Source organism: Podarcis muralis, chromosome 6 (assembly GCF_964188315.1).
Source record: "Podarcis muralis chromosome 6, rPodMur119.hap1.1, whole genome shotgun sequence".
In the NCBI taxonomy this organism is placed as follows: Eukaryota; Metazoa; Chordata; class Lepidosauria; order Squamata; family Lacertidae; genus Podarcis; species Podarcis muralis.
This window is the reverse complement of record NC_135660.1, coordinates 38,716,837-38,731,918: the sequence shown is the minus strand read 5'-3', so window position 1 is coordinate 38,731,918 and position 15,082 is coordinate 38,716,837. Positions and strand designations below refer to the sequence as shown.

Here is a 15,082-nt window from a genome sequence, read left to right as displayed (position 1 = left end):
ATATCATTGGCTATGTTTGAACTGCTAAACCTTAGTATTACGTGAATGAGCCTCAGGCATGTCATCTTCACCTTTTCCTCTACTACTCTGGGGTGACTTTTGCTTCTGTTTTTAACCATAGCTTAGTGTCCTGCCCAAACCCAAGCAAACTATGACTTACCATAAAACAAGCAAGCATTCACAGACAGAAACGTGCAGCTTGTCCACACCTCTGTCACTCAGGAGCTAAGTCATGGTTTGGCTTTGTTTTATGTCCAAACCTGGGATTGTAATTTGCCCCACCCAAACAGACAAGGAGTGGTACGTCAAGAACATGCCTTGGTTACAGCACTTGGTTTGTTGGGAGTAAGGCAAATCACAAGCCCAAGTTTGAATGTAACTCACAAGCCCAGGTTCGAATGTAACTCACCAAACCATGGCTTAGCTCTCAAAAGTGAGGGAGGAGTGACCCAGTTTCAGTTTTCGCCCTGTGAACCAGCATACTTCCTTGGTTTGGGATGATGGCCAAAGCTTCCCTACCCTTGAGTTAGGTGCTGTGATGAGACTGCCCGCTACTTTTAAAATTTGCTTCCCTCCCTCATATTAACTTGTGTCATAGGACACAAGTTTGATACTATTCAGTGAGAATTCTGAGTAAACATGCCTGTAATTGGGCTGTTAACCTACATGGGGAACATTTCTAGTCGGACAGACAAATTTAAATATACTTAGAAATTTTCAGATTAAGAGTTGACTTGCTGGTGAAGACCAAAGTCCAGCATTATGTTTCCACCAGTGGCTGGCCAGATGCCTTTGGAAGCGCACACACAGGTCATGATGATAATGGCTTTTGTCTGTTGCGTGTCACCAGCGTACTGCAAAGTATATTGCCACTTGAACATGAAAACTACCATGAGTAATAGTTCTCTCTTCACTTATGTTTGTCTAGACCGTTTTAAGAAACCAGTAAAATGATTTGTAAGGAGAAAAGAGTTGTGAGGCAGGTGTGTGTGTGCATTCTGCCCGCTGGATTCAAGCAAAATCCAGAATGTAATCTTTGTTTCCTTAAGGAATGTGTCATTGGTTGCTAACTAAACTCTATACTAGGCCTGGGTGATGTATCAATACATTGCATCCAGGACCAGTTTGGACACCAGAGTGTGATGGCGTCTTCACCCGGCGGTATATAATGGGTGGGACTTGCTTGCACCTGACTCCCTCCATGCCCCTGCCCAAACCCAAGCAAACTATGGCTATGAATTGTGTGGGTAGCATGGTGGAGCCTAACTACTGCAGTACAAGCCCTGAGCAGAAAAAAGAGCGGAAAGCTTTCACATAAGGAAGTAAAATTCCTGGTCTTACCTTGTGTTCTTTGATCTGTCTCTTAAGTGTGTTGAATTCAACCTTTTGAGTACGTAGAGATAAGCCCTTATCAACCAGCAGTTAAAATAACAAACCCTCCCACCTTGGACAGAAACTCCCCAAGGCTTCTGGGCTAGAGTAAATGTGTACAAATGTTATACCAGTCAGCCTTGATGGGGACAAAGTTTACACACTGAAGAGATCCACTGCAACAAAAGTTTTACATTGTTTTATGTAGTCCAATGCAGTTTAAAGTGAGTACTTTTAATTAAAATACTTAGTTTTTAACTCAATTATTATTTATGAACATTTATATTTATAATCAGTTCTCTTTTTTCTGGGGGGGGGGGCGCTGAGGTACACATACCCCTAAACATTTTGTGAATCTAAGTTTGGCCTTTTTGAGGGGCATTATTTCAATATGAGTAGAAAAATGAGAGTATCCCTAAACATTTTTTTAAGAAAAAAAGCACTGTTTATAATGAACCATTCCGAAATCCCCCGCACTGTGAATATAGTTTTCTTTGTTCAAGATACTTGTATATGATATTCTTATCTCAGTTATATTTTAGTTCCTTAGTTCAAATAATAAAATCCTTTATTCCTAATTTAATATATCTTAACTCTTGCGCTTGTTAAGCACACACCTCTCCAACTGGAATAAAAGCAAACTGATTCACCTGTCACCTAATTGTTTCTCTCTCTATATGTCATTGAGTTTCAATTGCCTATACATTTGTTAAACATTTGGATGGGTGGATCTGTTTTTGTTTGAGCACAATTTACTATCTTTTAAGGGAATTCATTTTGAAATATTGTATTTGTTGGAAAATACACTATTTTGAGAAGTTCTGATAACATTTTTTTTTAAAAAAATTGTAGTCAAAACTTGGGATTTTACAGACCCAAATATTAAGGATTGCCTAACCACTAGAAAGAAGGTTGCCCTAGGTCTGGAATGTACCTTATCATTCCTGAGTTGCAGCATTCCTCTGATGTCAAATACAGTGGTACCTTGGGTTACAAATGCTTTGGGTTACAAACGCTTCGGGTTACAAACCCCGCTAACCTGGAAGTAGTACCTTGGGTTACAAACTTTGCCCCAGGATGAGAACAGAAATCGCACGGCGGTGGCAGCGAGAGGCCCCATTAGTGAAAGCGTGCCTCAGGTTAAGAATGGTTTCAACTTAAGAACGGACCTCCGGAATGAATTAAGTTTGTAACCCAAGGTACCACTGTAGAGTCCTACATGTTTTGATTTTGTCATGACAGTTGATAAGTTCATTGATAGAGCCTAAAGCAGGAGTCATGTTTTGAAGAATGCCCTAGATTGGTAAAATACAAGAAGAAGTTAGTGTGTACTGATGGACCTCTCTATAAATTGACCTGGGTGTCTCCAGAGGTGATGGCAGAGCTGAAATCTGACACTGCATTTTCAAGAATCTGATTATGATTTGGTTCACATGTAATGTAGACCTAAACCATGGGTTAGCACAAGCACACAGGCTCCCCAAAGGCAGATTCTGGTTGCTTTGCTTCTCCTTTGGCCCTGCTGTTGGCAGTAAAAAAGGTAAAGGTACCCCTGCCCGTACGGGCCAGTCTTGCCAGACTCTAGGGTTGTGCACCCATCTCACTCAAGAGGCCGGGGGCCAGCGCTGTCCGGAGACACTTCCGGGTCACGTGGCCAGCATGACATCGCTGCTCTGGTGAGCCAGAGCCGCACACGGAAACGCCGTTTACCTTCCCGCTTGTAAGCGGTCCCTATTTATCTACTTGCACCCGAGGGTGCTTTCAAACTGCTAGGTTGGCAGGCGCTGGGACCGAACAACGGGAGCGCACCCCGCCGCGGGGATTCGAACCGCCGACCTTTCGATCGGCAAGCCCTAGGCGCTGAGGCTTTTACCCACAGCGCCACCCACGTCCCCGCGTACTGTTGGCAGTACTGTGAGCTAAACAATGATTTCATGTAGCATATTGCCAGAACCTGGGCATATACTTTTTGTGCTCCAGATAAACCATGAAGCAGCAAAGCTGCCACAGTCTCCTCTCTGGGGAACTTTCATGTTCCTACTAAGTCATGGTTTGGCTTAGCATCACATGCAAACTGGGACTGTAAGTTCTTAATTCAAAATATGGTGATGGTTTGGGAGTCATAAAGATACTGGTTCAGTTCTGATGTAATACTCATTGTTTGGTGTTTCATGAGCAAGCCTTAGGCTTGTGTACCCCCTTTTCTTGCCCTTTTCTTCTTCTGTACACACTATGTATACACTATTTTTGACAGAACTAGGAAGTACAGGAAGGAATTTGAGGGAGGAGGGAGTGTATGATCCCAAGTTTTGTTGTGTGGTTCCAAACTATGGCTTGGAATTATGTTTGAATAGAGCCAGTGAGACACTGAGCTTGTACATTTCACATAGCTGCATGAGGACAAGGTTTCTTAAAATATATTTACTAGTTTACAGTATATAGAATCTTATATAATGTAAACATCATAGTTATATTTTGTTGAATTTCATATTGTTGTATTTAGGGAATCCCTTGGATTCAGTTCTCTTTGGAGGACCATGTGAAAAGTATATGCAGAGTCTGGTGCAATTCAAGCCAATACTTTCTTTTAAAAAATCTTATTAGTCTTGTTTTATTTGGCTATTTTCAGATAGAAGAATCCAGGGTTGGAATGCCTTACTCTTGCTCTTTGAAGCTGCACTGAGTGTCAGCTTGGTTTATCTACCTTGAAGAGCAAATCAATGCACAGCTTGAAGAGAGAGCATAGGATGTTGCCGTGCCTGGACCAATGATCAGGTACCAGAATGAACCTTAGATTTAGAATGGAAATAATATTAATAGGTGAGAATTACAGTAGTACCAACTGTGAAATGTCTGTACAACATAGCTCTACAATTCTGGAGGAAAGGTGAGATATAAATCTCAATAACAACCAATTGCATACAGTTCTTTAAATTGCACCTAACACTTCAAATGTTGTTCTCCTTTGGGAGGAACTGTCATTTTCAAAACAAATTTCTAGGTTTCTCTATATTTATTGTTTACTGTGTTGCCTTTATTATGCATACAATCCTATATTATTTTCCTTTTATGTACTCCTCAAATCTGAGTATAATGTTTAGTTATTAACTTGGGATTGGATACAGACTTAGTTATGCTTGGAGTAGCTCCCCTTGAAACCAATGAGGTTTGTTACGCTAGCTTAAATCCCATCGATTTCAGTGGGCCTTCTCTAAGCATGATTAAATCTGGATCCAACCCTTAGTGTCACGGTGTATGCTTGAGGTAATGTAGGTCTCTGGTTAATGTACTAGTTTCCTATAGCAGATATCAGATATTTGATAGGTTTGTCATGCAAGATCTATTCGGATGGCTGGCTTTGCTGTGATATTGTATGCACTCATCATATAATGAAGGGAGAGAGCTTTTCTGTTCTGCAGGCTTTTCTACATGCTGTTCTAATATTCACCTCACGTATCAGCATTGTTTTCATTATCATCCGGTCCCACTTGCCCCACACCCCTCCCAGCTGGCAGGGTCTGTATCATAACCCTTTGATGCTGTGTCGCAGGGGTTTGATTGGTAGCATCTGCCTACTCTGTGATGAGATTCCTCTGAAGAAAGGCAGGCTGTTGTTGCCTGCTTCTGATTGGCTGTCCCACCTGACTCTCCTCTCCTCTTCCCCCCTCCTTTTTCAGAGCACACACCACAGCAGGCTGTATTCTGAAACCTAAAACAGCCCCGTATACATCCATTCATGAATCTGTGACGTCAGTAGTGTCTGTGTTCTCCTTTGCAGCGGGGTTGCAGGATTGTGTGGGTGGAATTTCCTTGCTGTATTTTGCAGATCAGGTTTGGGTTTCGTTTTTTCTGCCGTCCACATCATAACGCATGAAAATGGAGCAGGATTGTAGAAATTACTCACCACCGTAAGTATATTAACAAAATCTGTCTTCCTTCAAGGGGCTGCGTTTGCAAAATGACCGATGTTACCTTCCTGCCATTTATTTCAGAGGAACAGATGGATGGTGCATTTGGGGTGTGAGTGGACTGGAAAAAAATGCTGAAAGAGACCATATTAAAGCCAAGAATATTTCTGTTTCTACCCATCTACTTCTTTGTAGAGCAAACATAGACATGTTTCATTTGCTGTTCTAGAGGTTGTTCTGGAGGTTGTGTAATGGTCCTTCCCTCTTTTTAAAATGGGAGAGAATGCATTTCTGTGGCTGTCTGAAAAGGCAGAGATTGCAAATAGCAAGGGGGAAAATTGCAACTGATCTTAAAACAGGAGGCTTCTCCCTCTTCCCACGTCCTTGTGAAAACGTAATCTTCAATGGTGGTGCAGCTTTTTAATAAAACTTAACATGTTTGTCAATATATTTTGACTGGATTTGGGAACAATTTAGGTCTTAATGAGAAGTTTAATGATTAAATCCTTCCATAGAAATGAAAATGGCTTCTTTTAGCATACAAAAATAATTAGATATAAAGTCCCAATGATTTACTGTTTACTGAGATTATCCTTACCGAGGTATGATTGTCCTGCTTGCTAGTGAAATCAGTGAGAGTTCATACGGAATGGCAATATATCTTACCCTTGAATCTTGCCCTTTCAGAAATTGCTGAAAAAAAGAAGTACCAGAAGTGACCAAAACAAATGTCAGGCAAATGCCTTGGACCTAATAGTTCTGGCTCCACTTCATTTTTAACGCTCCCATCCTAAGTTGCAACATAGTGTTTTCCTGAGTTTGTTGCTGAAATTGGAAATACATGTAAAGCTCTATTTTTGATATTGTGCCTAGAATAAAAGACGATTGTAACACACACACACACACACACACACACACACACACACACACAAAAATTGAGAGTAACAAAGCAAGAAAAGTTAAAAAAAAAAAAAAACCAACAAAAAACCATCCCACAACCCTGGTTTCCTTGTTTGGAAAAAAATGCATCTTGCGCTTTCTCTTCACTGGGACATCCACCCCCTTGATACCTGGTTGTCTTTGTTACTTCTTTGTTACTTACTCTCTGGGTTCACATGCCTCTATGTTTCAAAGTACAGTGGTGGAAACTGAATGACAAATTTCTATTCTTACACAATTAACTTAAATCCATTCTTAATTGATGGGGGGGAACCTTTATGCTTATTTGTTGTTGTTGTTGTTGTTTAGTCGTGTCCGACTCTTCGTGACCCCCATGGACGAGAGCACGCCAGGCACTCCTGTCACCCACTGCCTCCCGCAGTTTGGTCAGACTCATGTTTGTGGCTTCGAGAACACTGTCCAACCATCTCGTCCTCTGTCGTCCCCTTCTCCTTGTGCCCTCCATCTTTCCCAACATCAGTGTCTTCTCCAGGGAGTCTTCTCTTCTCATGAGGTGGCCAAAGTACTGGAGCCTCAGCTTCACGATCTGTCCTTCCAGTGAGCACTCAGGGCTGATTTCCTTTTATAGGCATTTAATATTACAACAACTGCTTAATAGTAGGGTTTTTTTAAATCTGTGGCTAACTTTTCAGATTGTAATAAGGCTAGTGCAGCTTTGATTTGTGGTTTGTATGTTAATTAATTCCAAAAAGTGAAGCTTGGCATCTTGTTAAGCTCTTCAAATGGATTATTGACAAAGAGCATTGCATCTCTTCTGTCTCTTGTGGTCAGCAGAGGTCAAGATTTTCTCTCTTTTGCACTACTTGCTACAGGAAGGGTCGGTTTCCTCCTGTGTGCAGAGTTAAATAGAATTCCTTAAGTATTAAAGTTCATTTTAATAATTCTCAACTACTCCAGAGAAAGTAGATTCAGAGTGTTTACTCTTTTTCTGAGATTTTTCTGATAAATTTCATGTTTATCATCGGAACTGGAAAAAGCATTTAAAATTCTGAGATGTCAGAATAATTTTTCTAAGCCACCAGCCCCTTATGGCATACAGAAATTGCTAAATTAAAATTACAGTTGACCAAATGACTAGGATCTTTCCAACTCTTCTTCCATTGTTTTGCAGATATGCTTTAAGTGAGTTGGTATTAATGAAATATTTGACCATGTTTATAAACTTGTAAGATGTAAGGCTTATTTCATCAATTAAAATTAATTTTGTTGTTCAGCTTGTGGTCCCGGTCAAAATACAAAAATTCTGTTGCATCTTTGGAACTCTTAAGGACCAAAGAAACAGTATTTGTCTTAAGGGTGTTCAGAGTGTCATTAAAAGCTTTAAGAAGAGTAAAAAATAAATTAATAAAATTTTCTGCCTTCAAAAACTCCAGCAACTGTACATGTGGAAATAGGGTACTATTCTATAATTTATTTTAATAGCAATTTTGGGGAGTAGGGGGGCCAAGTGCCCATCAGTTTGGAATCAAAATGGGGCCACTCCAAAAGGAAGGTTGTTGTAGTTCATACTTGGTAGAGTTGCTCCCTATAAATATATAAGCTTGTAAATTAAAAGGCAAAACAAAAGAAAACAAAAACAACAGCCTGATAGGTTTCACGTGGGTGGGGGGGACTGATAGGAGGGAGAGAAGATAAGGAAATTAGACGGCTTATGCCTTTATCAGATTATACTAACTTTCCCTGGAGTTGGGGTTGGGGGGGGGGGAATACACATTATGAGGTTGAATTCCCCTTTCCTACTCCATAGACTGTCTCTTACTACCCATAGCACCTAACTATAGAATGCTCAAGTTCAGGACTGATGTGTCCAAACCTGAGCCCTCTCACATGATAGGAATATAGGAAGCTGCCTTATACCAAGCCCATCTAGCCTAATATTACAGTGGTACCTCAGGTTAAGTACTTAATTCATTCCGGAGGTCCGTACTTAACCTGAAACTGTTCTTAACCTGAAGCACCACTTTAGCTAATGGGGCCTCCTCCTGCTGCCGTGATGCCGGAGCCCAATTCCTGTTTTCATCCTGAAGCAAAGCTCTTAACCTGAAGCATTATTTCTGGGTTAGCAGAGTCTGTAACCTGAAGCGTATGTAACCTGAAGTGTATGTAACTTGAGGTACCACTGTATATTGCTGTGAGTGGCAGGCAACTCTCCCAAGATTTCAGGAAGAGGCCTTTCACACCACCTGCTACTTGATCGTTTTGGCACTACAGGGGTAGGCATCATGGTTGGGATAGAAAAAAGTGTCCTTTTTAAAGGCAATAAGAATGGATGAATAAGTACATGTATAAATGCCTTTCCGAAGGAGGAGAATGACTTCAGACAGTATTTTACTATGGCAGGCATCTATTTTCCATACTGTTGTGTGGATTGTTATTTGATGGTGGTATGTGTGGTAGTGAGGAGAAGATGATTGCTTGATGGTTCTGCCTTGGCATCAAAGAATAGGTGTTTGTATGTATGTGTCTCCTCCATGTCTAGGAATTCCCACCCGGGGTAGGGTAGACTACAGTACCATACCCTCCAACATTTCTCTGATGAAAATAAAGACATCCCATTCCATATTGATAATTTTACTATTTATACCCCACACATCTTACTGAGTTGCACCAGCCACTCTGGGCAGCTTCCAATATATATAGAAGCAGAATTAAACATTTAAAAACTTCCCTATATAGGATTGCCTTCAGACGGCTTGGGGGTCGGATAACTCCATACCCTCCAACATTTCTCCAATGAAAATAGGGACAGCTTAAGGAAAAGTGGGACATTCCAGGATCAAATCAGAAACCAGGACAGCTTCTCTAAATCAGGGTTGTTCTTGGAAAATAGGGACACTTGGAGGGTCTTCTGTACATATATATCTCCATATTAGGGCTGGGCGATACATAGTTTTCAACATTGTGATATATTATCCACTAAACATTGTGCTATACCGATATATCACTAGGTTTGAAATAAGGATGTAACTATATAGAGGTGAATGGGGTAATGTCCTAGCAACGTCTACTACTTAGGGGTCTGAAACTGATACATTTTTACTTACTTTTAAGTATTTTACTTACCTTTAAGTATTGATACAACTGATATTTTATAGTACAGAGCAACAGGGGCAGAAGAGATGACCAGCTTCACAGTTCTACACACACACACACACACACACACACACACACACACATTGTGATTTGCGATATATTGCCATGCCAAATATTATGAAACTGTTATCATGATGTGAACTTCAGTACATCGCCCAGCTCTATTCCATACCTCATGTATTTATGGTATTTATAACAAAATTCTAAATAAAAGAAACCCAAAAGGTTGTATCTAGTTGTTGCCCTGTTATAAAGGCTTTTGTTCTTGTGAGAGATGTTGACTATTGGAGAAGGAGGGAAAAGCAATATGTTGTTGATTTCTCCCTCTTTCTTGCAGTCCCCAGTGCCCCCTGAAAATCTGTTCTGGACAGTCCACCAACCCTCATAACTGATTTTCAGGGGGTCCTGAAGGCTGCAGTGTAAAAGGGACTGGGAAGAACTTCCTTCTGTCCTCTGTAAGTGGGTGTCTCTCTCTGGAGAAACAGCACTAGGAGGACCATTGTCAAATAGGGAACTGGCATCAAATGGGTTTGATGTCAGTTGGTTAACCAGGCTCATAAGCAATGGTTCGATCCTCAATTAGGATTATTGTCAGTAAACCACATTAAACCACAGTTCTCCATTTTGGAAATATTTAGGAACTGGGTTTAATTTAATCAGGTCTGCCACACTTTCAGAAAGGAAAATTCCAAAATATCCTATGTGTTCTATTCAGAAAGAGTTCTGTTTAGGAGATAGTTTGTGGTGAATAGGTTTTGATGGGTGACTTTCACATGCATTATAGCCAATGGCATGCTAAAAAATTACTTGACTCTCTTCCCCCCATTCCCCAACTCAACTATGCAATTAAAAAGAAACTTTTTTTTGGTCATGCTCTGTAAGCTGTATGACAAATTTGCTATCCCACTTAGGCTACTGCAATAAAATGTATAGTGTATATAAATGGAAGGCACGTAAAAAGAGGTATTCTGAGTAGCTTCTGCCAGGAACTTTTATTGGTTTCATATCTTAGTGTGACAACACTAGGAGCTGAAGAGAGCTCTTTCTGCCTGCATAATGGTTATATAGAGAATACAAAGTGGACCCCTTCAGGGAGAAACAGATTAATGAAATGTGTGATAGTGGATTCTCATTTTTATACTATACCTTGTAGTGTAAATATCAGTTCAGTGATATTTCTTTAATAATAATAATAATAATAATAATAATGAATGTGCATTTCCTTTTCTAACTTAACTTTAAAAAATACTGTGTTTGATATTACCAGAAGTCATTATGCAACCTTATTTATTTTGTGTGACACTAGATTATGCAATCTAGAGCCATTGGACTGTGAACATGAAAATGCTCTGAATGGAAACAATGCTAAAAATATCTTTTATATCACATGGGAAGATCATACATATAAAATGTATTGTTTACAGAATAAAGGCTACATTTTCTTGGGCAATTGAAACTGGGCTTTTATTTGTGTGAAGGACAGCTTATCTGAGACATATTTTTTTCAGACTGGGGGAGCAGAATTCAGCCCTTCTGTCAATTCATGTACAGATATGTAATTAGCTTTGGTTTCTCCAGTGCCAGAACAAAGATGTAAACATTTCTTCTTCTTCTTGCTTGACAGAATTACAAAATAAAAGTTGTATCTGCAAAAGGGGGGCTCCCAGAAGCATAATAGTGGAACATAACATGACAAATTAGAGCAGGAAAGGCACATATAGATGTGCTCTCAGTGGTGGTTCAGCTCCAGGTTGTGAAGCTCTTCTGTCTTCCAAAATTTGCATATTCCAGACATGCTTTAAGACCTTTTCCCAGGGATGTAAAGTTGATTTCAGCAGTTGTATCTTGAAGACTGGTTTAAAATGTATATTGTTAACGTATCTTAACTTTTTTATAAAAAAATTGTTCTCCAGGTTTATATAGATAAGTGCATAAGGCAAATAAGGTTTCTATCCCTTGTTTTGAATATAAATCACAAACAGCTGTTAAAGATGCAACCACTTTGTAAGGGTGTTACATAATATGGAAAGACAGCTATAGTATAACAATACCGTATAGTAAAACATAATTGGAGGAACTGGATTGTTCATATTCTAGTAAATGCAAGTCTCCTGTAAGATCAGCTTACTCAAGTCCAGCTTTTTCTCCACTGTTGGTTTCAGCCTGCTTATTTATATCTGTCGGTTCTCCTTCAGTTCAGCCTGTCTTGTCTTAAGGAACGACTGTGTTCTATGTTAGACTACTCTAAGCTGGGACTAACAACCCAGTAATAGTAAAACAGATAGTTGAACAGAAGATCATTCCTATGTACCTCAGTAATTCACTTTTGTCAGTAACATTTACCTTTAAATGGGTGAAGTTCACACTTGTCCTTGCAATAATGCCTGAGTAAGTCCAAACTCATAGTATCAAACAGTAGCCCAATAGAAATTACCTATTTATAAAACAGGTGTGGGGAACCTTTGACCCTCCAGATATTGCTGAGCTATAACTCCCACTACCCCTGGCTATTGGCTGTGCTTGCTGGTGGGAGTTGTATCTCAGCAACATCTGGGGTGATTGGGTGTCCAAGACTCCCCACACCTTATATATAGAGATACAACACAACTTACCATAGTTTTCCCCTAAATGCACACTTGTTAAAAATTTGCATTACAGTTGGGCACAATTGTTTTGAATGGTTATTATGATAACAAATCCATTTACAAAGTATATCAGCCTTGTTTAACTTTAATTTTAAATACCTAATTCTATATTAATAAAATTGTTATTTTAAGATGCATGGAATGATCCTATTCCAGCTTGGATTTTTCCTGGCAAGCTATGTAAATACTTCAATAGTTTTGTCACATGAGCCTGTTTAGTTTCGATGTCAGGTGGCTTAATGTGACATATGGGCAAAGTCCAGCATGCAATATATTGCTGAGAGATACCACAACTGTGGGAGAACAGTTGTAACTTCAAGCAATTGCTACTTCTGTTGTTGTATGAAAAGTTCCTTGGGACACGATAGCCTTTTTGTTAGGAAATGAATCCTTGGGCTTAAACTGAAGAACAAATAGGTAGTTTACATCAGTTTATTGTTCATTTAAAATATTTGTCTCCAAATCTAATCAGATATATGATTCTCATAACCTTTCTGTGGTTCCTTTTTCAGGTGTTGTGGCCACTTTCTACACTGGGAGTGAGCACTGGTGTTTGTTAGAGCAATATCTTTGACTGTCAACTCCATGCACACCCACAGTACAATGACCAGTTCTCAGGAGCCCCTGAGCTGGTCTTCCTCTACGACTGTGATCGCCAAGACCCTCAATGAAGATAAAGATTTCGCTAGGATGCATGGGGAACATATACCCAGTGGTCTCCATCCTTCATCTGAGATCATAGAAGACGTACGAGACAAGGGCTTACTTCATAGCAATGTATCAGAGAACATGAGCAGTCCAGTTGCCACAACAGTATTGACCAGTGTAAGTGAGGATTCCAGAGACCAGTTTGAAAACAGCGTGCTACAGTTAACGGAACAGGATGAATTGGAAACTACCGTTCATCAGGGCACCAATGATAATATACCTGGAGAGATCAACAATGGAACAGAAGATATCAAGATCCAGTTCAACAGATCAAGTAGTGGAAATGGTGGATTTCTTGAAGGACTCTTTGGTTGTTTGAAGCCTGTATGGAATATTATAGGGAAAGCTTACTCCACTGACTACAAGCTGCAGCAACAAGGTAAACCTAAAAAGTCAAACCATGTATTTTTGTGGCTTTAAAAATGTTCTCAGATATAAAGGAGGGGAAAGTATAGCCTCCAGAGTGTCATAAAATTGCAGTAGCCTCAATCTCATCAATTTGAATTTATGGATTAATGTTTCATATCTGACTTACCAGTGCTTTTTTTCTAGAAAAATAGGTGCCAGTACTCACCATGAAGTTGATAACACTAAGTGTCACACTTTTTAACAAAAAGAAAAGAGGTGCCGATACTGTGGACCCTTGAGTATCCCCTTAAAAAAGCACTTCCACTCACCTTTCATAATGTCTAAAAATAAGGCAGTCCTGAAACCAAATAGCGATTTCTGCTATTCTGTGTTGCTTCTTGTATTGGGTCATTTATTGGACACCTGTAGCAGTGGTGTAGGATTGGTTGTCAATGCCCGGGGTGGGTGTGCCGGGCAGTCGCCAGCCCTGGCCACTGCTGCAATCCCACCCCCACCAGAGCAAAGCGGGGCCCTGCTGAGTCGCCTGCCCTCCTGTGCAGGGGGAGATTGAATGGCCGACACTGCCCTTGGTGGGCGGAGAGGAGCGCCAGGCTGGGCTGCACTGGGGTTGCTTGCATGGTTCACGCCCCCACATAAATTGTGCGCCCAGGGCCATGGCTCCCCAGCACCGCCTACACTATGCCCCTGATCTGGGGTATTATTTTTCTACCCTGGGATGGGAGGGGGGTTGTGGGGATGACTGCATGCAAAATCTCTTCCTAGGTGTGGCAAGATCATATTCTTAGTTGTTCTTAATAATCTTTAAAGCAGGGATTCTCAAACCAGAGCAAGAAACAAATAGTCTGAGCTCCTTAAAATGTGATTAAAGCAAAACAAATGTGCATTTGTTGTGCATGGAAAAGCTGTGCTTGTGGGGCTGATTTGTGGGGAAGAGCTCCATGTACAGTGGGAATGAATACCCAGAGCTTCTTTGATTAAATGAATGGGGCCCCTCCTGTTTGTACGGAGCTGAAGTTGACTATCACTTGTGCTCTCAAATGTTTGGTGCCCCTTGTAGCATCACCCCTGAGCACCAAAGGCAACTTCAGTCAGCTATCCCTTACTTTACTGACTTCCAGTCTGGAAGCACTTCCGGTCCAAAGCACCTCTAGGAGTAGAACATTTGGGATACTTAGGTTGAAGAGATACAGTGTTTGTCCTTCTATCTCAGTATCTTTATTATGGGAATGCTCACCTAGTTATTTCCTGGGAAGCTTAACAGCTAATGAAAGCACTAGTGCTTTTTTCCCTTTTAAAATACAATATTATCTCGATGTGAGCATTTTGCATGCTAGCAAAGTTCAACAGGGCATCAGACTACAAAGGCACTAACTGGTTGATTACTCTGAGGCTTGACAAAAGGTAGCTATAGCAGTCAGAATAACAATGCTTGTTTCTTATCAGATACATGGGAAGTTCCTTTTGAGGAGATTTCTGAACTTCAGTGGTTGGGCAGTGGAGCGCAGGGAGCTGTTTTCTTAGGGAAATTCAGAGCAGAGGAGGTGGCCATCAAGAAAGTAAGAGAACAGAGTGAAACGGATATCAAGCACTTGAGGAAGTTGAAGCATCCCAACATCATTGCTTTCAAGTAGGTCATACTTTGATTATCTTGACTCTACAATAATGTTGTTTTTTTGGACTCATATGCTATATCTCTTCATGTCCTGCTAAATTGTGTTGTGGGTGACACTGTGGTCTAAACCACTGAGCCTCTTGGGCTTGCCAATATAAAGCTCCGCGGTTTGAATCTGCGCAATGGGGTGAGCTGTCCCAGCTTCTGCCAGCCTAGCAGTTCAAAAGCATACCAGTGCAAGTAGATAAATAGGTATCGCTGTGGTGGGAAGGTAAATGGCGTTTCTGTGCGCTCCGGCACTCATTGCGGTGTCCTGTTGTGCCAGAAGCAGTTTAGTCATGCTGGCTACATGACCTGGAAAGCTGTCTGTGGACAGACACTGACTCCCTTGGCCTAAAAAACGAGATGAGCGTTGC

The 15,082-nt window shown here is 40.6% G+C and overlaps 1 protein-coding gene across 7 annotated transcripts in view; it reads left to right on the top strand.

Moving 5' to 3' along the window:
• MAP3K13 (mitogen-activated protein kinase kinase kinase 13) overlaps positions 1–15,082 on the top strand; it is a 43,037-nt gene that overhangs the window by 8,268 nt on the left and 19,687 nt on the right. For 4 of the 7 annotated variants that reach the window (XR_013393171.1, XM_077930044.1, XM_077930039.1 and 1 more), the window contains 4 exons: positions 4,001–4,146; positions 5,049–5,279; positions 12,490–13,064; positions 14,498–14,681. Coding sequence is in view for 6 of the 7 variants with exons in the window: in XM_077930044.1 (XP_077786170.1) it covers positions 12,563–13,064; positions 14,498–14,681 (686 nt within the window). In the remaining variant the exon portion in view is untranslated. The remainder of the gene's footprint in view (positions 1–4,000; positions 4,147–5,048; positions 5,280–12,489; positions 13,065–14,497; positions 14,682–15,082) is intronic. The other 3 variants (XM_077930041.1, XM_077930042.1, XM_077930040.1) reach the window with 3 other exon arrangements.